The 26405-nt window shown below is 42.1% G+C and overlaps 1 protein-coding gene across 2 annotated transcripts in view; it reads left to right on the top strand.

Moving 5' to 3' along the window:
- Positions 1-26405, top strand: part of RASGEF1A (RasGEF domain family member 1A) — a 147111-nt gene that overhangs the window by 101423 nt on the left and 19283 nt on the right. For both annotated transcript variants that reach the window (XM_026043048.1, XM_026043047.1), the window contains one exon: positions 21914-22093. In XM_026043048.1, coding sequence (XP_025898833.1) covers positions 21920-22093 — 174 coding nt within the window. In that variant the 5' untranslated portion in view covers positions 21914-21919. The remainder of the gene's footprint in view (positions 1-21913; positions 22094-26405) is intronic.

Genomic DNA, 26405 nt, shown 5'->3' with positions numbered 1-26405 from the left:
CTGAGCACAGAGAACAAGGTTATCAGAAAAAAAACAATCTTTAGCAGAGCTGTCACCTCAAAACCAGAAGAGCACAAACCTTAGGCACTGTGTGCCACAGAGCAACAGGGAAGTTAAGACTGGCCCACTGGTAAGGAGAAGAAACCAGGCGGCAGGACTACAAGACAAGATATCGAACACAAAAGCAAAAGTCACTCACTTTCATCTCAGAAATGTCACATACTTTTAGAATACGTGAACTAGTTGTATAATATCACCGCAAAAAAAGGAGCRATTCAGGAAAAAAGAAAGCTATTAGAGATAATCAAAGTAAAAGCGTTTTGCTTGAAATAAATATAAAGCCAGGGACTGCTGCTTCCTAACTGGTGAAAGCAATTTCAGAACCTTCCCACTGAAACAGGAAAGAAAAAAATCTTTCTAAATACATGTGACATGTTAGAAGAGCTAAWAAATGCATAAACGGTTTATTTAAAAGTGGCAGTTATTAAAAAGACAGTTTCTAGCTTGAAGTGTAGGGAAGGACCCCTAGTTTGGGCCTCTAGCTCTGATCGTAATGGAGTGGGATTAGCCTTTGTCACACAGGCAGCCCTGCACAAGCCCTTGCACAACTTCACTCCCTCCTCAAGGATACACAGATCAACATCGTTGTCACATCCCATTAGGAACAGAGCTGGTAAAATACASTGGGATTCCAAGGTGACATCGCTTCTGTCGTTACGTTTGCCACAGTATTGATTAGATTAGATCTGAAGCCCATCTTTGGCCTGCTGCTGACCCATCACCCCCTCCTGGGAAATCCTATGGAGTGGGAAGCAAAATTGGAAGTGACTAAAACAATGGAGATGTTCAAAGATAGTTACGGCTCGTGGGACTGATGCAGATGTGACATGCTGGTTTTCACTAGCTCTGCATCCTAATCCATTAACCCAAAACTTGACAACTAAATATTGAATTATGTTCTTCACAGCAGTTAGCTTTTGGGAACTTAATAGTGGGAAAATGCAACACTGAATATTTTTATTTCATTCACTACAGTATTTTAAGAATAAAAACAATAGCTTGGTTAAAGTGCTGCCTGGCTCATTTCACCCACCCACTTATTTATAAAGGGCAAAAAGCAGGTAGGGTTCAATCCCTGTGRAGCCTCCCATCACCTGCCTTCTCAAAAGGGCTTAGCTTTCGACATTACACTGCCTGCAGAGTAGGTGATGATGTCTCACACTGAAGAGCTGTGCAAGTGAGCATGTGGCATTAAAGGCTGCTGATGTAATATGTGCCCTTTCATCGACGGAGCCTCTGTAGGGGACCAGCCTGGCAGCTCTGAAGGCTCCAAGGACTGCTCTGCATCTCTGCATTGCTAAGCTTATGTTTTAGACAAAATGGAGATCGGGGATTTTATTTTATTTTTTCTTTAAGCACAAGATCTTGTTCTCCTATCACACAAGGGCCTCCCCTGTAAATACCCTAAGGAGGCACATCCAAACTACAGGGAGTCTAAGCAGAAAGTTCAGTAAATGTCATTCCTTTTTTCTATGCCTCTCCCTCCCACATATAACACCCACTCCTCCAGCAGCACCAAAACTAAGATCTTGTATTTTCTTCCCTCCAAGTCTCCTCCTCCTCCTCACCCTCACAAAGCTTTGCAAAATAAGATAACTAAACAGTTAGCACCCTAAGTAAAATAAATATTCGCAGTAGGGGTATTGCAGTACATGTCACAACCCATAACAACTGTAACACTCAGTAACACCACCCCTAAATAGATGACACAGAAATAAAATAAATAAAAAACATGTCGAGATAAAAAATATGTGATTTCCCTCCGTATAAGGCTTTATTACCTAAAYGAACCTATGAAAATACACCTTTCAGGCTGCTACTTTGACCTTGCACCTTATTTTCCTTTTTGCAGCTGTTCAGCTAAGATATTTCTTTGGCCCGTGCTTCAGCTGTCACGTATCTTTTCTGGTCATCAGGAAAATCAGTATACTTCTTTTGTATAATCCTAACTCTTAAATAGATACTTTTTGTATATTACCAAAAGATTTGACGTGGCAGAATTTACACTCCACTGAAAAAGACTTAAAAACAGAGGGAAGGCAGAAAAAGAACAATAATCGCTTAAGGATTCAGTTTAATTAAACTTGCTCTAAATATGCTCAAGGATACTTCATTTGAAAGAGCTTCATCTATCCAGAGCTGTAAAGATTACCCTACGCTCCACGAAACTCAATCAATGTATTTTCCTGCTTTGCAGAACTTTGCCTGTGGGTTATTCCTGTGCAGGCTTCAATTAAGATTCAATAACACCTTTTACATCCAAAAACTATGTTTGCACCTTGAGAATATGAAAGAACCAACCTTCTAAGAAACCTCTGGGAATAAGAGATTAACTTTTTTAGGCTTTAAGGGCTGAAACCTTTTGAGGAAGATTTCAGCCAGAATTACTTTTTTTTCTTGGTAGGGCCCAAATATAAATAAGCAATGTAACAGGTATGTCTTTTATACATGATATAATACGAAAGGAAATCTTAAGCTCAAATGTGCCCCCATTCAAYATTACCATGCAGAGTTTTTTGGGGTTTTTTTTTTTTTTTTTAAAGAAAAATACTTTAGCTATATGTACTTTAAAGACACAATCACTTGCTTTAACTCAGTATAGATCACACAAATTTAAAATGATTTGTCTGGAAATCTTTTCACATATTCACATGGAAAGTGCCTTTTCTTCCTCTAATAAAGGAKAATGTAGTATACATACACAGAAAAATTAACATTTTTCTACTTCCTCTTGTCCTACTTCCTCATTCCTTCCTCTTCAACCCCACTTTCAGCATTCACTTCTTGTCCATCATACTCTCTCAGCTCCCTCATTTCTCCTGTTGCTCCCCCAAGCTTTTACCTGCTTTCTGCCCTGTCCCTTCTCCGTGCCAGCCTGAATAGGCAGCCCAGCTCTCTTTCGGAGCATTCTTCTCCTATCTGTTGCAGGCTTTTCCATTACCACTGATGGCTTTCATTACCAAGAACAGGATTTATTTCCTCTCTCCCATTCCCCATGTCCAGGGTTAAGTGAATATGCATGACAGATTAGTCTTTATAAATCTCTGATTTTTTTTGTTTTCTTTTCTTAAACTCATAGTTTGCAACACAGGAGAAAAAAACAACAAATCAACAAGCAAACAAAAAMACCCTACCACTTGTTGCAGTTGTTCCTGTAGCTCAAGTTATAGACCACAGAACACTCCAGAAATCAGCCTGGCTTTGCTGGTTTAGTTCGGTATTTTCTAAATGTCTCGAAGCGCAGGCACCCTGACTCAGCCGTCTCAGCTGAAATTTGCTATTTGCAAACTTCAGATAAGAGCCAGGAAAAAAAAAAAAAAAAAAAGATGGTAGAGAGGCTGAAAGCAATATCATTCCTCTGGACTAAAGCACTAGCTTGTGTTCGGGTGCACTCCTCTCCCAGGTGACCACATCAGCCTGGTCTATAGCAATCCCATGACTGAGCTCCCTCCTCACCTGCAGAGGAAGAGCTTGAAGGTCAAGTCTGAAGGGTGTTGCAGAACATGTAAGAGGATGTGTACGGCTACCCACTTCTTTGAAATGGCTGATATTTTGGAGGATGAAAGGAGCTTGAATTCTCTAGGGCTCCAGCCTCATAGGCACACACAAAAAAAACCCTTAAATAGAGAAGCAGAAGGAGGGAAAAAGTGCRTATCTCCGTATTTATAAGTTTATATACTTACAGCTCTTGAGGAAGGAAATTAGTTTTGTTTTTATATTAGAAATAGACCTTAAAATGAAACACATAACAATCCACAAGCATTAAACCAATACAATTCAGCCACCTAAAAAGACAAGAAGTTAGGAAAACAGAGGCTACGAGTACTCTGGCCAAAATTTAATATGCTTTTAAGGACTGTACATGTTTATTATCAGCAACAGGCATCCCCTTATATTTTTTTGCTACCAAGCAATAACGGAAATGAACATTACTCATCTTTATGCAAGTAATAGACCATCTCATGACAGAGTAGGTCAACTCTAAAACTGAGTCTTTCAACAGTAGCTGCCAACACTTTAGCCAATTGTTATTTGTAAGAATAAGTTAGAAGAATCACATATCTACAGTAACATTGCTTGTCATATGMTGATGATATTTGCCAAGGTAAGGCTGAAAAATGTGTACTGCTAGCTTAGAAATGCATTTGAAATGAGAAGAGCAAATCTGTCCCACTTGTAGAGAAGAGAGATGGGAGAGGACAGCACAGAAGCCATCACAAGCAGAAAGCAAGTGGCACCCCAGWTGTCCCCTCGTTCTGAATGGGTCTCTTAGAGCCACAGATAGTTTGGACTATGGGAACAACTGGCAGTGGTCTCTGACTTGTGCTGCTGGACATTGACCTGAGTTTCAGGACAAGGGGATGGCAGTGCTGTTACCTTCTGCCACACCTTCTCCATGGACAAAAACTGAAAACAGTGCTCGCATACGCAAGGGAGAAAAGGAACTCCCCCCTCTCTCCATTTTCCATTTCTTAAGGCCTTAAGGACAGGGTGTGCACAGTAAATAAATGGCTTAAATTTAAAGAATGGACTGTAAGCAACTAATGCTTTGCCTTTTGCAAAACACCTGTCAGTGTGACTAACGGTTCAGGAATTACATTAAATAATTGTAATAGCTTTCCCTGTAGACTGATGATACCCAGGAGAAAAAAWTCTCCTCTTTGAAGCAGAACATGAAATTTATTTGCTTATTCTGAAAAAAAAAAGTAAATAATAGCATCTTAATTGAGATAGATCTCTTTACAGAAACAATATCTTTCCATTTTTGATSACAAATTAAATGGCAAAAATAGGAAATAAATAAACAAGACAGGCAGTCTGTGAGACCAAGACATACAGTTTAAAGAACTGCAAAGAGAAGAATTACAGCAATCCAGTTATAAGAAAGAGAGGCTTTATGYACAAAGAAGTTCTCTTTTGTAACAAATAATGGTAAATTGATGAGCATGACATCTGCTCAGCACCTTCCAGGGTCATGACCCAGAACTGCACTGTAAAAACTGCATGTTCTGCTAACAGCTCCTTTCTTAAAAGTTGTTTGTAGGAGGATTTGGAGCTTCAGCTACTGCTGGACAAAGGTAACGTTTCAGAGACTTTGGGTCCTGGAGTTTGCCCTCACTACTTGGTATTTTCTCACCATTTAGAATTAGGCAACAGGCTTTTGGTGACCAAACAACTTTTAAGGACCTAGATCTAACTGGTTACAGAATTCCTGACAGGATAAAGAAAAATCCATAAAACTGAGAATTAAATGCAGAGGATGAGGGATGTAAACTAGCACGCAAATGAACGGTATTTTTTGAGCTCAGAAGCAGCTCTCTGCCTTGCTGGTGGCTTTGTCAGGCTGCCTCTCTTGGCAGGCAGTGCTCCCCATCCTGTTCTCTTGATAACCAGCTTGTATTTCAGCACACRTTCAGGAGCTCTTTTCTGCACCTCACTCACTGATTAACACCCTGACCCTTGACTTGTTAACCTCTGCAGCAACAAAACAGGAGGCAAGTACTTAGAGCACCCAAATTTTATATTGGTTTAAGTAAAGACCAAAGAATTGCTTATATGAATAAACACAGGCCTTTCCTCCATTCCCTTACTTATCTTCTCATCCTATTTAGTAGTAATAAACAGGTAACTGATCCAACACAATTTAAAAGAATTCAACAGATAACATAATTTGCCTACCTGAAAACCCAGAGCAGTGCACGTAGCAGCAGACATGCTTTTAGTCTATTCTAAAAGAATGAGAATAYAGGAGACAGTAAAGTTTAATTCATTTCTAGCTTCCAGTGGGCAGAGCTTTAGAGAATCTGAACATTTCTTCCCTAGAAACCTCAAGTAGGAAAAAGAGTTTTAAATAAACTTCTTTTGTGTGTTGCTGCAGGGAACTACTCACAGCCAAGCAGCCCTTGAAGTGCTCTAGCACTGGGCTGTGTACCCAGGACAGTTACAATGATGGTCACGAGCTTCAGCTGTGCTATTAGCTTTGCTCTTCATGGTGAGCTTAACTAGACAGCTGTGAAAAAAGCAGGTCACTGCATGATARGGTCTTGAAAAAAATCTCCACACTTCCATGGAAGGAAGCCTAAGAAAGACTCTAAAATTGAAGAGTTTATGCTCAGATGAGAACTGAGGTAGGGGATGGAGAGAGATGCCACGGGGCAGAGGGCCCAGGGCACCTGGGCTCTCACTCGAGCCCAGCACTTTACTTACTGCATAGCCCAAACCAGCTACTTCTGTTTCCAGCTGCCTCACCAGCCCCAGAGATGCAAAGCAGAGGTTGTGCACAGCTGACTGTGCAGCTCCTTCCTACCTGGTTTTGCAGCGTCTGGACGAGGGGGCCTCAGGGGACCCTGCAGCACACGCGTGCACACACACACTCAAATCAATTAACAAGGGGTGTGTAATGAGAGCTCACTCAGTGTCTGAGCACCTTCTTTGAGTACAAGGGAATATTAATTCCATTTCAAAGCACTGCTTGTGCCAGGCAGTGAAAGAGGAGGAGAGTTTTATATTATAAAGGCTTTGACTTCCCCATTTTCCAGAGGGCAGACAGCAGCAAGCAGCAGTGCAAGATAACACAGCTGAATCCTGAGCATTGCTGCAGGAGCCTTGGTGGCAGACACTAAACCTCTGTGTTCTGATCCAGTTATTTTCAATCCTCAATTAAGTTTCAGGCTGAAGAGATAACTGGGAAGGCGACAGGAAGGAAATATAGTTGATCATGCCTATAAACTTAGAGTTATAGCTGTAACACCAACTACAAGGGATTCTTTTACATGATTGCTAGGCAGAGAAGGGTCATGCCAGAACTTCACACCCTGTTTTTAAGTGTTCACAATATCAATTTAAATTTGCAATTGATCAGTGCCTACAGCAATTAATGTGACAGAAATGTTGTACTTCAGTTGTGCCTACTCTAGTTGTTCTTTTCTCTTGGCAAAACCCTGGTAGTGTACAGCTTGTTTTGACAAGTTATCTTGTTTTTATCCAAGAATCCTAGGTACTATTCCCTCAAAATTCCAGCTTTAGTTAGTCCCCTATCCTTAAGGTCTACATACAATCAGCATAAAACAACAAATAGAGATGAACCATACAAAATTAAGTATGACTGACATTTTCTCATTGACAGTAACAATCCTTTTAACATTGCGTAGCACAAAATTAATTTTTGGAATCATGGCTAACAGTGGAATTTCATTGCTAATAACACATGGAATGGCTGCATATAGTCATATTTCCTGACATGGTGGAGTATAGGGATTTTATAACATTTTTACGTGACACAGAATGAATGTAAAAAATAGATAATTTAAACGCCAAACTTAGCAGGTTGCATTATTCATTACAAACGTGAAACAGGGCTAAYTTAAGGAGGTTTTCACCAAACCTGTGCAAAGTTTCAGGAGCAAGGGTGATTTTAGCATTTTAGAGGGTAAAGGGGTTTGAAGCAAGAGAGAGACCAGAGCAGCTGTTCTGCGGGAGCTTTGCATTTGACTTTTTGGGACACACTCCAACCCCTATAAACTCAAAACAAAACTCCCGGGGTGTGAACTGAAACAAGAGGTTTGAGTGAAAAGTCTGAGGGTGGAAACCACTGAGCCTGAGAATCAAAACCAGCGTCAGGCTGGCACTGTCCACACGCATAGCAAACACGATGCAAACRGGTGTGCAGTTCTAAACCCAACTAATTTAACCTAAGAGATTTTACTGAAACCAAGGGATCGGGAGACGGGGTGAAGGAGGGAACTAATTTGAAGTGGCATCTCAAAATGAGCAAATAAAGATCAGAAACCCCAGGATCTACTCATGCAAGAGCAGGGAAATTACCTTTGTTTGAATTTTTTTCAAGAGATGAAAGAGATAAAGAAAGAAACAGAATCGTGGCCACAGGGGAAAACTTATGAGAACCAAGTTGTGTGGTTCAGGCTTGTGTGGTTCAGCTTGGGGGAGTGCYGAGAGGTTTCCGAAGGTGGACAGATTCCTTTCTCATTAATGAAGGGGCCCTGACTGCAGATCCACTGAACTCGTGCCGGGTGGAAGCCTATTCAGCTCTCCCCTTTGATTGAGAGCAAGGGCCTGTTATTTATGAGCTATTGGTAGCTTTGCTTTTAATAAGGAGCTGGGGGAAGGGGGGAAGAAAATGGCTGGAGGAGAGGAAGGAAAAGATGGGAAGCAAAACACGCTCATAGCCCAACATGGGACCGCGGGGGATTCGCAGGACGCGCCGCTKGGGAAAAGTTAAAAGATTGCGAGGTAAGCAATGCCTTTCCTGGGCTGATTTTTCTTATTGTTCATGGGTATGTTAATCAAAAAGAAAACTTTCTGCAGCTTCAAGCTGCCCTTATCCTCCCTAATTTCTCACAACCTTATTATTAAATATATTTATTTTGTTTAGCATTTTGTTTTGTTTAGCATGTAASAAAAAACTACTGATTTTCAAATATTCTTTGGCTATATTTGGCTAACACTAAAAAAAAAATAAAATGCATAAACAAAATCCTGACCATCTTTGCCACTGCAATAGGGAACATGCAGCTTGCTGTTATGACTTGTACACAGCCATTAGTTCTCTTCAGACTCTGCGTGGGCTTGAAATGCTCTTTTAGTCCTTTGCAGCTGATAGCTGAGCATAGATTAATGCCAAAAAGGATACGAAAGAAATTCTGTTGGGACATTTCCCATAAATATATAGGTGTGCTCCTTAAAGTAATCAGAAATGCAAGCAGCTTATTTAGTTTTCTCAGTTCTGAGCACTGTCATGCCAGGTAGTTGTTTCTGCTAAAGGATATAATTTTATACTAARAAAAGGAGAAAGAAAACAGAAAACAGGAAGAAGGTCTTATTTATCCTCACATATTGCGCTTTTCCATGATATATACTTGTAGGTGAACAGCAACATAGCAACAGTGCTATGCCTTGAACATATACTTTAAAAGGGACAAAATATTACATCATGCAGTCAAAAATTTTGACATTACATCATGAGAAAAATATTGGTAAGAGTTCTTGTAATGAATCCAAAGTACTAATAAATAAATAAATCGGTCAAATTTATAACTGCATTCTAAAATAAGCAGGTGATTGTTAAGCAAATGACCTGACTGCCCCACAAGTATAAATAACTTTTTGGGGAAAAAAGTAAACAACCCAACATTTAAAAATATTTTTTCCATCAATAACATGAAAGGAATAATTGCAAGACGGAGAGAACTGTGATATATTTATAAACCGAGGGATTAGATTTTCAGTTACAACTGTTCATCTTACTGATATCTATGGATTTCTGAATCCACAGTTCAAACTGTGCTTTGTTAGTTTTTATCTGCTGCCAAGGGGCATGCACCAGCCATTTGCAGTGTGTAATAACTTTGGTTATGATCCCTTAAACTGAGCAGAACTGAATTTGCCAGGAACCTGAATGGGAAACTTTAGTATGACATGAGAGTAATGACTAGAGTTCACAGCAGTGATGTGCAGAGTCCCAGTGCTGCAAAGCTCTTAGGTGTACAGTGTGCTAAAAGTCACTTTGACACAGATAATATATCTAAAGTTAAAGAAAAAACTAGAGGGTTTTTTGTTTGTTTGTGTTGCATTAAATATCAGTGAGACAATTCACATCTGTTTAAAAAAAAAGATGCAGAATCAAACTTAGAGAGTCAAGTACCACAGTATAGAGAAAGGGTTTAACAAAGAAAAATAATAATGAAAAAGATTATACCACTACAGTGCTTATTGATGCTAGAAAAAGTAATATGGCTTATTACAAATTATAAGGTAGACCCTTTTAGTGCTTAATACATTAATCCCAAAAGACAGTTTTGCTTTCAGCATTGCATGTACTGCAGATGGTTATAAGCATGTGCTAGTGAGAGGCTTTGATGACAGCAACTAGGCTGCAGACAGAGAAAAGCACTGTAACATTTTTTGGATTACATGAAGCATGTAAATTAGTCAGGTTCAAGCTGAAGCTATTATGAGACATTTGCAAAATTACCAGAAGGAATCGGGCACATGATGTCCTTGAACCTTTACAGGTTTCCCTGTGTTTGACATAACCAGTTTCCAACCAGCCACAATCCAAAGCTGTTCAAGCAGCAGCCTTCAGCCCAGATCCAAACTTGCCTTCCTCATCCCTTCTCAATCCTCATATGCTCAACATGCCACCTGCCTCTGAGGAGAACTCCTATGTCTTTACCAGCCTCTTGTGGAAAAGGTGCCATTTCAAGCCACAAACACTGTGTACAGCTAAGCAGGAGAGGATACACTGCTTCCTCCCAAGCTGGGGTCAACAAAATTATAGAGCAAATCCCACCACTTGACTAGCAGACAGCTTCCCCTTCCCACTGTAGTCCTCATCCGCTTCAATCACATTTGGGCTGGGGAGAGGGAGAGAGGAGGAAACAGTTATGAGCAGAAGAAAAACCAATAACAGAAGTAGTGATGGTTTCTGGAGGACAGTTCTGCAGCACCAATAGGAAAGGAGTGATTGCATAACATGGAAACTGTTACTGGGGACTTGAGTAAAACATACTCAAGCCATCTAACTTAATTCTGCCGCCTACAATGAGTTTTGTTCCAAGACCCATATATGCAGGACTGACCAAAATAACCTATGAGATCCATTTCTAGGCATGATGATCCCTCTGTTTTTTAAAGAACAGGGAATGTCACAATATCACTAACAAAAAATATTTCCTATTTGAAACACACACACACAGAGCACCAGAACCATCCTGACTGCTGACTTGATGTTCTTTGATGTGTGAACATATAATACAATTGGAGACATTCCAATTTTCTCCAGTTCAAAGTGAGGCCAAAATTAGAAGCAGTTATGAATAATGTATTAGGTTTTGGTAGAAACAGCAATGCTGAATAGAATAAAGATGAAAGTTTAGCTTAGTTGAGAATTTGTGAAACAGGTAAGCATCATTGCTTCCTCAAACAGGCACTTTTGGAGCTGCACATTCTCTGAAGTTCAATTAACAAAACATATGTCAAAATAGAATTTTGTGTCAGGTTATAAATTGCTTTCAAACGCACTTCTGATGTTTTCTGAATAATATTTGATGCCTAAATTATCCATGAAACTTCCTCTAAGTTGTCTCTGAGGCTTTTTAGAAGAAATAAGCAAGTGTCAAAGCCCTCATTGTTTATTGTAGTAGCTTAGAAGTTGGTTTCCAACCAAAAGATGCATATGGGAAGGGTCAGCAGACACCACCATAGAACATTGGGCCGTATCTTCAAAGGGTGGTAGGCAGTCAACTGCCACTAATTTCTGGATGCTTTCCTATTTACTAAAACATCTAGTATTTTATTAGTGAAAAAGACTGGATGTCAGAAGATGATTGTGTTTGCACAGACTGCAGTAACAAGAATATACATACAGCTACTTCTTTGGTTTTTGCACACTCATGGGAAATCAGTTTTCCATTATCTATCTTGTGTCTTCATAGTTCTGTATAACTAGGCAATTTGAGGAAAGCTTTCTGGCTAGGCAGTGACTAACACTTTTTTAGTCACAGTTCCTTACTACCCTACTGGCAGTTTTGACAAGGGTGACTGACAAAAGGCCAGAGATGACTTTTCACCTTTGGTGTGCACATAATTATCCTTATTGATATTTATAGATGTGCTTGTTGAAAGCCTGTGATGACTTCAGTTTAAGTTTACGAGTATTTTGCAAACTGTAAAAATGAACCAACTGTGTAAAAGAATCACCATATTCCCCAGATTGTCAGCAGTGGTACACAAGCCTTTGCCACAACAGCAATTGCATCAGTCAACAAACTCAACTGCAAAGTGAACTGCAAAACAACCATCATAATCTGCTGTATCATACAGCACTATCTCAATGCTAGGCTTTCATTTGCCTTACAAGAGTAACTACCAGTGCAAACCATTAGCTTATAGAAWCCTTTCCATATTTTGTTTTAAAATCACAAATCTATTTCTTAGAACCAAGTGCTTCAGCAGACGTAGTCACTAGAGGAGAGGCACTCACCTCCAGCACAGAGCAGGGCTGCATCAGGTTGTTAGGCAAGGTTCAAGAAGCCGAYATCTGAACGGTGTTACACCCTCAAATTGCTCCTGCGTTGCCCAATCTTGATGCCAGTGAAACACAGCAGACCCTATAAGAAATAGGAAAGYAGGAACAAGGTTAGTTTTTCCCCTTTATCGAGCTTATCTTGCACGAAGTAGAATACGACCAAAAAATTATCCATTATCTGTTTCTCTGCATTGGAGCACAGACTGGTACGCAGTCAACCAAGAATTTTATGTAGAACATTTAATATTGTGTCCATTAACATTCTTRGAATGCGTATAAAATTATTGCAATATAATATCTCTGATAAGGTAAAGAACTTTCTCATTTTTTGCACATTTATAGAACAAATTTATTTTGAATACAGTCAATAATGTGTTTTATATCTCCATGATTAAAAGTAGGATCAACTTTGTTAATGAATTTGAAAGTTATTTTAGTACTTTAACACATTTGCAAGAACTTTGTGTGGACCAAGCTCTATTTTTAATTTAAGGTTTAGGCTGCCTGATATGCCAGCAAAGTCATGAGAAACGAGAAAATCTTTAAAAAAAAAAAAAAAAAAAAAAAAAAAAAAAAAAAAGGGAATTCTACACAANGGAATTCTACACAAGAAAAAAGAAGATTTTTAGGGCAAGTTCTCAAATTTCACTACTGCAAAAAACTTACAGTCATTAAGTGGCTGCATTTGAAGGGAAGGCATCCTGCTATTATTTTCCTGACTCTAGATGCTACAGAAATTAAGAGTACTATCCAATCACAACTTGCTTATAAGTTAGAAACTTAAGGACGTTGGGAATAGATTGTCATGGAAATTTTAAATGACATATAAGTCTGTCAAATTTCTGACATAGATCAGTTTTATACTATTTGAGTCTYGTTCTGGTGAAAAGTATATAAATTGTAATATACCTAAATAAAATGACAAAAACAAGATCCCCAGATGATCTTGAACACCGGAGGCAAAGAAATGTAGGATGAGTTCAGTATTTATTATCCTACTGACATTGAAATAAGCGTACTGCCTCACTGAAAAAAAATGGAAACTACTCCAATTAGCTAATGAAATAATGAAACTGTCATTATTCAATGGTAGAGCCAAAAAGGCTCAGTACATTGTTTCTCATCATCAGTTATTTGATTTGTGACAAAAAAAAAGCTACAGGGAGATATTAAGTCTTATTTATTTGTAGGTCACTTCAAATTTGTAGGTTTATTTCTGCATACAGAAAATGTCAGAAAGGGTTGGGCTGAAGTAGCTGAGTCACGTTGCTCTTCTGACTGATTTATGCCCGGCTGCTTTAGCAAACAGTACACGGAGGAGGTGTTATTTTCACAAATATATAGGTCTCTAAAAGACCMTGTACATAGCAGTATTTTTTAAAACCTGTAGATTAGGCCTCAGCTTTATCCAGGGCAAAATCTGACCATACAGAGTCATCATATTTTAGCATTTTAGCAACAGTTTACAAAGGGACAGTGTAGGGCTGACTCCTAGGATGCACAAATATAGAATATATATATACACACACACACACATATACGTATACTTATATATTTATTTATATCACAATCCTAGCTTCTGCATCGCTTGGCAGCAACTCAGAATGCATTTGTGTTTTCATTGTTTATGGCCAAGTAGTGCAAACGTGTTTCAAATAGTTCAAACTCTGCTGAAACACTCTGTGTCTCACAGTCACACCTACAAGCACATTTCTGCTAAGGTTTGGAGGCCTATATCTAGTTCTTGGTCATCAAAATATTTTCTTTAAAATAAATCTGTGTTGAAGACTTATTATTTTGGTAACAGTTCYAGCAAAAAATAAGTCTTTATTCTTTTAGTACTTCCCCAACTCTTTTACTCAAGATACTACTAAGACTATCAAAMCTCAAACTTCCTACCTTGATTCTATTCCAAATAGAGTCACTGGAATTAAAACAACAGTTGTTAATTATCCTGTGAACTAGGTAAATTTCAGCCCACTCGAACACTTCCCTAATAATTGCTGCAGACCTTCTTGCAGCATGCAGGAACTGAATTACTAGCTAGAATTCAGGTCAGACAGATACATCATGTCCACTAAAAATTTACTTGCAGCAGTACCACTGTGTGAACAAGTAAGTTACTGCAAATAGGCTCAGCAGCCTAGCATTTCTCACAATTAAGTATAAAAGAAAACTCACAAATCCAAAGAGATTGGAGAGGGGGAAAAAAAAAAGAAAAAAAAAGATACAATTGCCCCCCATTTTGACCTTAATAAATCTTACAGAATACCTGTGGGAACGTTAAATGATGCTGTCTTAGCTTCTGCTAAAGCAAACAAAAGGTTGACTAATCAGAATTGCAATTTTGATCCACTAATTGTGATGCCCTGAAGCTTACAACACTAAAAATAAACTTCTTTTTTGTTGAACTGCTTAAAAAGAAAAATAGCAACCCACATGTGCTTACAAAAATACTGTATCAAGAAGATTGACATCAGCWGACATGCAGATTTTCTTCCCCTGGGCACCAAATTGCTGATGTTTGAACATGCTCCCCCCTTGGCATAATTGATTGTCTCTTTCTGCATGGTGGCACAGCCTTGGAATAGCTGGTGTCGCAGCAAGCAACACGACGCCAGTGAAAGACCAACCAGCTGGCATAAGAGCAGGGCTTCATCTTTAAGCTTGAGCCCAATTTAAAATTGATTATCAGTCATTTTAAAAAGTCGGCTTAGAAAGACCCTGATAAAATTAAAAGGGTGCATATTACATTAACCCATCTCTGTTCTTCTGTGTTACAGTCAAAAATCAAACTGAAGCAACCTGCTCCTTAAGAGCAGTTTTTATATACTGCTGTTCCCCTTTCTTGGGAAAGAAGCTRTAAGAAGTAGTGAGCAGACTCCACTGCATCCAGAAAACATACAACACACATTTGAGAGGAACAAATGCAGATCTATAGCGGGAGCAGCTGTTCAGCTGTGCACTGACTGCCTACACTGGCATGTACACATGGCACGCTGTAGCAGCTTAGCATGTCAAGCAGGCTAAGCCAACTAGCTTGCTCCTAAATTTGTTCTTCCTTCACTCGCTCTCTGGCTAGATCTTGTTCCTTTCTAAGTGATCCCTCTCTGCAAATAAGGAACCACGTGTTTAATTTCATTAGACGACTGTGCTAAAATAACCCTTAGCATCTCAGTTACTCCCTAAGAGCCACGCTCTGGTATCCCAGACCACTTGTGTCAGATTATGTCAAGAATCGCCAGTACAGGCTGAGGTGGGAAAACTGGAGATAAGCACCATGGCCTCTCTAAATCCCATGAAAGAGTTTTCCTTTCGGTCCAAGGGGGAGATACAGTAGCAAGCACCAGCAGAAGATTCACTGCTCAACACTGTTCTTCTCAACGGTGGGTCACAGGGCTGACTTTATGCCCATACAAATTTACTTTGATCCATAGACATGTGACAATTTCCAAGAAACAATTTTCCATTTCAGGTACTACTGAAAACAGATTCAGAATTAAGCTGTTCTGATCCTTTCAGCTTGGTTTGTTCTGAAAATTACTATATAGTCTCAGGAATAGGGTTGGTCAAGGCCACYTCAACAAAACATTTTAAAAATGGAAAATGCCATTTTCGACCTACAAAACACATGAGTTTTGACAAAACTATTATGTGGAAAGATTTGTCATGCCTGGTTCAGAAAGAAAGAAAGGGGCCTGGTCAATAACAACTACGGTTGATGGTCAGAGCATTCAATCTCATTGCCAGTCCCAAGCTCAGTGACTTTTACTCAGCTTGCAACAGATACTTGGAACTGCCTCCCACTCCCATCTGCTGCCAAGCTATTAACACGCCAGCAAGTTCTTCTGCAGCATGAAGCGCTCTGAAAGTTAGAAAACCTCAAATTCATCCAAAAATGATTTGAGAGCAGCTTTCAAATCTTAAAAATTTTATGAAACAGAGAAGCCTGAATCATCTGTGCAGCTCTACAAATAAGACTAAAACCTAATGTTCCCTAAAGATGTAAGCYTGAGGCTTCGCAGCACTACAGCATCAGTCTATATACATTGGAGTCTTCTGAAATGTAGAAACTAGAGAATACTGTAATAACTGTGCTTGTAAAGATGACTGTGGGCGGATGAACGTGTTCTGCAAAATTATACTGCTTTGTGGACATAACGTATAATGTATGTAGAATATAAAAATAATATAATATAGAAAATATAATTTGAAGGAGGAAAATGTATTCACTGTAAAAGAAAGAGTTTATCTTGCAAGAGCTTATTCATGACATATAAAAACCTACAAAATAAGCAAAATGGTGTGAAAAGGCACCATCATCATCTCACAGATGATRAACAAGACATGGGCAGATTAAATGATTTCGGGAGGAAGTCTATGGTCCAGGCAAGAATATAATCCAAATATGATGAGACCCAGCCCAGATTGTTAATCAAAATAATAGAGCCTATTATACTGCATGTGCTGATAGGAGAGAGCATAAGGCAGGCTGGAGCAGCAGTGCTGACTCACTCGGCGTTGCTTCACGGCCCCTTTGGAGCTAGCAAGAGGCACAGAGCAAACGCCGACTCTGCTGATTAAACCTGCTCTAGGGCCTTCCTCACAGTATCCAGAGGCATTGCCTAGTAAAATAATCTTCAAAATACCAACAATTTGTGGAGGAACAGAACTTGTCTAMCTACATAAATGTTTAAGTCTTTAATAGTTTCTCTATCTATAGATCTCAGCTTTCCAAGTATAGATCGAAAAAGGTCACCATCCAGCCTTTGCAGAACAAGAAAGGKCCACAAAAACAAAAAGGATGATTCATCTGCTACATGCTATATGAACTGACTTGAGGTCCTCAGCTTTTCTGGTCCATGAGAGATCCATTTCTTAGCTCCTGTGACAGGACACATCTAACATAGGGTCATCTAACATGTCAAAACCAAACAAACCCACCGCCCCCTCCCAACAGGGGTTGTTTTTACAACTGACTGAATCTGAATCTGTGAATGGAACCGGGTTCAGAGCATTTTGCTAACRCCAATTGACACACAGTTCTACAAGCCTCAGCAAACGTTTGAGGAGGGTGGAAAGGCAGACTAGCAGAATTAGAACAAAATCTGACATTTGTTTTGCATGTGTACTTATTTTCAGACACTGCTGGTGTTTGTTGCTGTAAATATTGGATGAGTTAGTGTGCACAGCTGTTAAAAAGGAGTATTTTATTATATAACATTAACCTATGCATTCCCACCTTCTGCTTCTGACAACCTGCTTAAAAGATCTTAGGCATTACAATAGGCTTGACAAACCTGTCCCGTGCTCTCTAACATCCTAGAGCATCCTCAAATATCTGCCTGCTGGATTCAAAGCTCATGTCTCTTGGAACTTCCTTGTGGTCAGAGGTGGGCAATAGGCTGTAACCGAGGGAAACCCCAGCATGAATCTGGTACCCATCAGATCTGCTGCAACATTTGCATACTCCAGAGACAGCTAAGATACAGAAGCTGAGACTTCAGGAGCAAAGCAGACTTGGMAGGGAGGAAAAAAACTGACTTTTCCAGTTGTCACTTGAGGAAAAAAAACCCTCATTTTACATAAGGGGGAAAAAAAAATTCTGCACAAGTTTCTGTTAAGAGTTGCATGCCAAGAAGAAATTGAGTAAGTCAGTGTGGATCTGCCTACAGATATTTGCAATGGTGAAGAGGTAGAGTAAGTACAAATCTTTTCAACGACATTTTTCCTGTAGGATGGATGACAGTGTTCATCCTCAAATACGGGATTCTGAAGGACATGCATTAATGTATTTCTTGCACTTGAGGATGCACGTTCGTGAATCTGTTTGTCTTGCCCACCTACCTAAGCCAGCATGCCTCCTTCCAAAAAGGCATTTTTTCCTCCATGTTAAGCACTGTGGAGAAGTCTTTAAGCTTTAGCTACATACTCACTTAGCCCTACACAAAAATGGAGCCATGGATACAATGGGGAAATGCTAAGTTATCCCAAATCATAAAAAATGAGAAGCAGGAATGTAAAACTCTGAGCACGAAGCCCAGAGATGGAAGCCCTCGGTTCCTGCTGCCTATAAGCTGAGGCAGGTAGYGGGGCAGCTGGCAGTGCCACTGCCTGCTCCCAAGGTGATCAGACTGCCCAGGTACCTGGGGCTGCAGGCAAAGCAGGGGCTGGGCCTGCACCAGCCTTACCCACTAGCCCAGGACCAACAAATAATTGAGCTTGGGCAATTTAGAAGGAGAAACAGCTCTATTAGAAAGAAGAATAAAAACAGCTATTAGGAGGGAGGGTTGGGTAGCAGTCTCTCAGTGCTGGGGTAATTATGGCGGGTGCTACCGCAGGCACAGAGGTAAACAGCTTAATAGGGAGAATTTCTTAATTCTCTTGAGCCATTCCATTTTACGTTTATGTTACACAAAGCCACGCTGTGCAATAAGCTTAGTGCTCGCAGGCAGTTCACAGCAGCGCTCTCCATCTGCATGTTTCCAAACAGGGTCCTTGGGTACCCTCAGTGGACAGGGCCCCAGCRGGCAGCTCACACAGCGCACCGTGACTTTGGGGAGGTTGTGTAATGATAACCCTATAACCAAAACAGGGCACGCAGCTGAAGAGTTGTCAGAAATGCAAATGCTACTTTCGGTAGGACAAATGACTGTTCGTATCTTAGAAAAACTTTTTCCCCTGAGGAAAAGTTCTAAAAATTACTTTTTTGAGAAAAATAACAGTGGTTGGGTTTGTCTGCTTTAAACCTATCGATATCATCCAAGCTTCTTTGCAGCTAACATAAACTTAGTCGTGACTGCCGGCAACTCTGGCCTGTGTGGCGCAGCAGCCAGCGCCAGGGCAGCTGGGCTCGGCTCTGCGGCTCAGGCAGAGAGCGCCGCTTCCTGCGCTCAGAGAGCCCCATCTCTGCCCCAAGGAGAGCAGCGGGCAGCCGGGCCGGGCAGCCGGGCTCAGCGCTGCCGGCCCCGCTCCCTCCGCCGCTCAGCGAGGCCGTGCCCGTCCCGCGTCAGGCCTGGGCGGCAGGTGCTGCGGCTGCTGCGCGCTCCCCAGCAGGGACTCCGGGACAGGATCCCTGTGCTGGTGCCCAGGGCTGGGCGGCTCCAGGCCTGGGGTGACACCAGCTTTCCAGCAGGACGGGCAGCGAGGGGAGGTCCAGCCGGGCATCAGGGCACGCAGGAGGTCGCTCGGTTCCAACCTCGCCCAGGGTTTGCGCATCCCCAACACTCTCCCTCCAAAAACCCCCGTTCGCTTCACGCCTCCCTCTCCGCCAACCTCCGCACGCTGCTCCAAAATCCCCACGCGCGTCATCCCTCGCACACGCTGCCCACGCGCGCCCTCCCACACGCCTCACCCCACGCACGCCATGCCCCAAGCCGCAGAGCATCGCACTGCACAGCACCGCATTGCACTGCACTGCATTGCACCGCACTGCGCCGCCAACGGCCGCCCCCGCACGCGGCTCCGTTTGAACGGGCCACGCTCGCGCGCAGCCAACGGGCGCAACGCCGGGCTCTGACGTCACGGGTGGCGGGGCCGGGGGGCGGCCCCGCGCCGCGCTGCGCTGCGCTGTGCCGCGCGCGCCTGGACGCGCTGTCAGCGCCCGGAGCCGCGTCCGCCGGGGCGCATGTTGATAGCGCCGAGGAAAATGAGGGTAAGAGCTGGTACTGCTGCTGGTACTGCTGTTAGTGCTGCTGCTAGTGCTGCTGCTAGTGCTGCGGGTCGGCTCGGTGCTGGGGCTCCGCCGCGCCGCGCGGGGGGAGCGACGGGGCTAGTTTTTACCCAAGCGGGGAAGGAAGAAGGAATGTCGGGCTGAAGTGGACGGATCTGCACCCTGCAAACTTCCCGCGCGCGGCGGCCGCTCTGCCCCGCCGGGCGCGGGGCAGCGCGGGCGGCCGGCGGAGCGCACGGGCGCCGGGAGCGCCGGGAGCCGCCGCCAGCACCGGGAGCACCGGCCGCGCCGGGAGCCACCCCGAGCGCTGCCGCCCGCGCCGCTCCACGCGGACCAGCCCGAAGGGGCCAGCGACGCTGGCGCCAGGGACCGTAACAGGGAAGGGGAGCCGGGCGAGGAGCGGCGCGTTACGCAACGCGCGCCAGCCGCTTGTCAGAGCGCGCGGCGCGGGGCTAGCGGGGGAGCCCGAAACGCGGGCGGCCCCCGCGCCTCGCCGCACGCGCAGCGCCGTGCCCACTGCTTGGGAACACGCGGGCTCCCGCGGATCCCGCCGGCGTGTCCAGACGCGGAGCTGCGTGTCCCAAACTCCGCTCCGCAGCACAGCCTCCCTGGTCACCACCAACCTGCTGCTCTGTTTCACCTTACGGGAGCTGCAGTTCCTGAGGGCTCGGATGCCCACTCCGTATATGTGAAAGGGTTCTGGTTCAAGCAATTCACTTTACCAGCCTTCCTATCCATAAGTGACAACTTTTGTTTACCCCAGTGGAGGTATTACTGGTATTCTTTTTTCCTCATACACCTGGAACTTTAATCTGAGCTTAAAGAAGCACATTCACTGTTTCAGGTTGCAAACATGAAGGACTGCTTTTCAAAGGGTATTTGAAAGGAAAAAATGCGTAACATATTAAGACATCAAAAGAATATAAGTACTGGATTGCTCTGCAGTTGTCTCAAGCGCTGCCTAAAAAAAAAAAACCCAAAAACTTTACCATTTAAGGCTTTCTGTCCTTAAACTAGTTTTTGAAGAATTGCTGAAAAGAGAGAGAGGGGGCCTATGTCTGTGGCTCAAGTGCACTTAGAAATAGCTGCCAGTTTCAGGGTCCTGGTAATGGCCTAATCTTGCTTCTCTGTGCAAATGCTTCTCAGAGTGCAACATCTTTGAGGCGGAGGGTGAGAGAGCAGCCAAAGGGATCACGGCTGATATCCCCTTCCCTCTGCTTTCTGAGCAAGCCTGTTTGAGCAGGGCACAAGCTGTTGCTTTGGTACCGATGCTTAATAGGAACTTCAGCCTTTACATTCAGTGGCAGAGTGTTTTGTTTGGCTGTCACCATATATGTAAGTGGCAGTCAGTTAAAACAACAACAACAAAAGAGCTTACAAGTGGTAACTACAACATAGGGATATAGTTTGTGGCCAAGAGGCAGGGGTAGGAACCCAAAACCTTCATGTGGTTTGTGTGTTACGACAGCAGGCTTTTCCTAGGCAGAAATTCTCCAAAGAGACTGTTATTAGAGTTATGTATTACAGCATATGCATTCAGTTCCGGATGGTGCAGTGTACTAAAAAAGTCAGTTTTGTTCAGATTGTAAATTCCCCACCGCTTCTGGTGACATCCATGTGTCAAGAGTGTGTGCAGAGGAAGATGCACATTTGTCAAGGCCTGGATTCCATCTAGCAGAGCAGAAGTGGTGGAGGATTTCTCACAAATCAATCACTTTGTCCAAGAATTAGACTTCAAAAAGAATAAAAAGAGCAGCATTAAACTATCCTTTTTTTCCCCATTGTGTTCAGCAAAGCACCATTTTGGCAATTTTAAAACTCAAAGTTTTTGCATTTTCATCCCTGTATAGTTCTATACAAAAACAACCAGAAGAAAACAGAGAAAAAAGAAAAGGAGTGATGAGAAAACCCATTCCAGCTCCTGCATCTACAGCCTCACAGTGCAATGCTCATTCCAAACCCCAACGAGAAGTCACAGACAGGCAGCTGTTCAGATCCAGAACTTAGCTCTCATGCCTGGAATGCATCCAGTCAAATATGTGGCTGTGCTAAATGTATGCCTGCCTCTCGGCCACGCACTAGACATCCACAAAGAGAGCTTAACCCTCTTTCTTTTTCTCGCCCCACTTCTACAGGAAACTATGCCCCAGACGCCAATATTTTCCAGCATGCTTGGTTCCAGTTGTAGTGGACAAGTGCAGCCCGACATGGGAGAAAGATGTAGCGACCCTGTTTATCAGGATGGAAACCTTATTTCTGGATCACTGGAGGCCTTGATAGAGCGCCTGGTGCCCACCATGGACTATTATCCAGATGTAAGTAGACACGGGTGGGATGGGATTTTCTTCCCAGGGCTTTCCTGCATTTAGATCCTGATAGGTGCTTCCTCAGGAAGTTCCACCCCACCCCTATCTGAATCAAGATTAAGAAACCAGCTAATGAGGTGTTTATTTTGCTTGCAGTAACCATTCACAAAAAGACGTTGCTCACTGGGGACACACTCCCTTCTGCTCTGAGACAGGAAAAGTTGTTAGAAAGAACAAGTTGAGCCCCAACGACACCTTAAGAACCAATTCAAAGCAGCATCCAGAACAGTTTTCAACCCCTGTAAGCTGTTTTGGCTGTAAAATAGTCAAGATTAGCTAAGGATGTAGATGAACTCCTATTCAGCTGAAATTGGTTATATTTTTTCTTTTTTTTTTTTTTTTCTTTTAGTTAGATCATAAGAAAATAAAAGCAATTAAATTAAAATGCTATTTTTCAACACATTTTCACTGGCCCACACTATAATGATGTATGCTTCTGAGCTTGTAAATAATTTTACAACTCATCCTCACCACAACTTGCTAAAGTAAACACCACATTTAACGACATAACTACGGGGCAAGCCATAATATTTGGGACCCAGGATATTATTAAATGATCATTTTAACGCTTTAAACACCCCCTTGTACCTATTAAAGGAAAGTTTCATTTAGTTGCCAAAGATCAAAGAGCTTATGCCCTGTACTTTCCATTTGCGCTCTGAGGACGTGGCAGCTATAGTAGAAATTCTAACTGTTGATTTAAAGACTTAACAGGGTGACTCAAAATTGCCATCGTTATCGACCGATACACTCAGCTTACACAGTGGGTGGTGCCAGGGAATATATCTTGTAGCAGTGTTTCTCTCTCGAATCTATGTACAACCTTTTGCTTGGGTTTCACATTATGTAAGCATGTTTTGATTTTCCACTTGGAAGTAATCCTAAACCTCGCATCTGAGTATGTACTACCTTTAACAGATGCTGATTTAGTAGCGAGCCCTTAGAAGACACAGAGGGGCAACAATTGCTTGGCATTGAACTTCCATTTCTCAACCCTCCTCATCCCCTCAATGCACATTATAGAACAGATGCAGAAGAAAACAGCAGGAAGAGCTTGAAGAGAACCTTGAAATATTGTGTAACAGTTAAACAGCTGTAGGCTGCTGCAGTTAAGTGTTCCAGGGAACACATCAGTTCCTTGCTTTTTGTTCAATATCAAAACACAGTTGCTTGCTGCCTGGATTTCTTCTCAATCTAGCTGGTCTTTAAGTAGCTGCTAATGCATGTTCCTCATTGTAAAATGGAATCTATTTATACCATAACAACTCTGAAAATGGTTCCATGAGGTGAGCATTACTTAATGAGCCTAAAACTTACTTTGGACTCCTGCTCGTTTCCATGCTGTTAACCCGTACACTGTTACGGAGCACTGCAAGCCAAGTGGTCACAGAGCCCACTTCAGGAGGCTACAGTTCAAACATAAAACAGGCTGTCAAAGGAGAGCTCTACAACAGAAGCAATCAAGGAAACTCCTGGGAAAGGGATATAGAAAACAGTTCTAAGGAAAATTTATCCTCTGTGGAGCAGGACATATTCCTTTTCTATTAGATCCCTCCATTAATTAAGCCGAAAAGATTATAAAACAAGTAGATATATCAGCTTTGAACAACATAAAGAATAAGCTGTATTTGACTTGTTTCCAGGCCCAAGTTTTCTATTTCAATATAGCTTTGTGTTTGCATTTAGTTTCACATTCATTTCTCTTTTTAGGGAAACTGCCATGAAAGGTTGGAGCAATTGCCATTTACTCTGATAACCTGTCATAAAACAGTAGCCGATAATGGGTGTTCAGAATAAAAATATCAGCACCTCTCAGTCCCCCGTCACTGCCCACATATGCAGAGGAAGGCAGCAAGGCATCACCAGCCCATTCGCACCAAGAATCCCTGCTGTAAACACCATCAGAGATTGCTTCAGGGCCTGAAGGGCACACTTGTAAGCCACCCAACAGGAGCTGTACTCGCCCAGACTGAGGGATTCCCACATCTCAGCCTCAGAAAGCATCCAGGCTCCTCCTGACACTAGTCTAGAGATCACAGTAACCTCTCAGACACAAAAAAAAAAGCACAAAAAAGGGCAGTATCTTTCTGTGCTGGTTACAGAGGCAAAACAGAGATGCGTGTGCCATGTTGACAGAACAGGGGACAGCCAAGGGAGGACAGAAAAGATAAGGACCCGCACTTGTCTGCTGCTCTTTCGAGGCTCGTTTGTGTGCAGGGGCTTGCTGAGCACACAGGCAAACGTATCCTCACGGGACAGAGGAGTTCGGGAGGTTAGGAATGGAATGTACCAGTCTGCAACCCCTGTGCCCAAGCAAGAAAATGTTTTAAGCAAGTATTTCACAAACAAGAAGTTCCAGAATGAGCAGTGAGTGCGCAGAGAAAATATTTTTCTTCTTTTCCCCCTAAAGATGACATTAGAACATTCTCGGGTCAGAGAGTAACAATTCCTTCTTTAGTCTTGTGCACTCACTCGCTCTCTGCTTTTTTTTTTTTTTTTTTTTAATAAAAAATTCAGCTCATCTCTTAGCAACAACTTTCGTCACTAAAGGAATCTGCCTTCTTTTTCTCCTGTAAAGCACAGCCCCTTTTGTGTCAGCTTAAGTTGCTCCAAGGGCAGAGAGGAGGTTTCTTTTTTATTTATTTTTTTTTCCTCCCCCAGAATAAGTGGAGTATAATTTTAAATCTGTCAGATTATGGATTTTTTTTTAAAATCATTCCATCTCAAAACAACTAGCTTCATATCTAAATTTCCTTCTCAAAATCATCATCTTCATGAGCACAGCAACTACTTAAAAGAGATTACAGGCATTCACACTGCTACAGCATGTCTTGCCTATAATGTGAATAGTATTCCAGGTGTGACAAATCACAAAGTCTCAACATAACTAAAGCCATGATGTGTGTATGAAATATTTCCTACCACAAACAACTATGTTTCTAACTCCTGAGATGAAGCTGAGGTGTATGGTTTAGTTCAACGTGAATTTTCTGTACTGGACAGGAAGTGGTTATGAGCATAAAGGCAGGGAGATAGGGCTCAATACTTCTGTCAAACATGATTTTTAACTTTCTTTTTAATTGTACTCACAGCATAAAGAGAAGCAGTATCAAAAATAAAAACTTAAGAAATAGGACCAGATACCCGGATGTTGTAAATTAACCTCTCTGGTTATCATGGCCAGTCTCTTCTGAGGTACCAAACCGATCCCAGGTAGTAGGTGATGTCTGACAAACCAGGCAGCCAGCAGTGCACCAGATGGCCCTCAGAAGTGTAATAATTTGTTTCTCAAACCTGGCAGCTACTGTTGTCTGGGAAGCATTGCAGGGGGCCAATACCAACATTACTGATGACAGAGAGGCATGAATTTGCCTAAAATGGAAAGATGTACTTTCATGCCCATGTATCTTCTTGTTCCTTGCCTGTTCTGTCCTTTCTTGACCATCACATAAAACACAAAGAGCCAGAACAAGAGCACAAATCACCTGGATCGATACAGTTTAGCAATATAGACAGAATACTCCAAATAAGCCTCTCAGATTCATTCTGGTTGAACATTATCTGACATTGCACAAACTTCCAGCAAGGAGATCTAGAATTAGCGAGAGAAGCAAAATTACATCTTTCCTTAGCAGAATGTGTTCCTGCTTATCGGAGCGGAGGTCACTGGCAGGGCAGGACAGCTTGCCTTGTGGTTGCCTGCTGCTTACTTGGGAAGGCTTCTCTTTTGACGTGCTTTGAACTCCAAAAACACAATAAAATGGGTATAGGATGAAAACCTCACTCAAAGTCGTTAGTGTTTTTTTATTCTGCTACTTCCATAATTGAAAAATAGGGTAAAAGCAAGACCTTTTTCATGTTTCCAGACCGAAAGTTTTCACATAGCCCGATGGCAGCTGACACTCCCAACAGCTAAATTCCTTTCCCAGATAGGCCAGACAGCTTTAAGTTCAGGGACAACACTCATCGAAATGAGCTCAGAAGTTGGCTATGAAAATACTAGCGGAAAACCAGGCGAAGACTATTAAAAATAACTACCTAAATAAATCCCACTGTTCTGTCTCAGTTTAAGGATCATTGTCATCACGATGAAAAGATCTGCTATGTTGTCCTGTAACACACCCAAACCTCTTTTTGCGGGTCAGGTTAGCTCTTCAGCTAATTGTTATTGCATCCAGAACACATTGCACCCACTACCATAGGTTTTTATAAAGCTTCTCTTTTATAAAGCTGGCTTAATGGCAGTAGTGGTTTCTAGATA

The sequence above is a fragment of the Nothoprocta perdicaria genome, unplaced genomic scaffold (genome assembly GCF_003342845.1).
Source record: "Nothoprocta perdicaria isolate Ctin4 unplaced genomic scaffold, notPer1 scaffold_32, whole genome shotgun sequence".
Taxonomy (NCBI): Eukaryota; Metazoa; Chordata; class Aves; order Tinamiformes; family Tinamidae; genus Nothoprocta; species Nothoprocta perdicaria.
The sequence above is the reverse complement of the archived record's forward strand: the minus strand, read 5'-3'. Positions and strand labels throughout refer to the sequence as shown.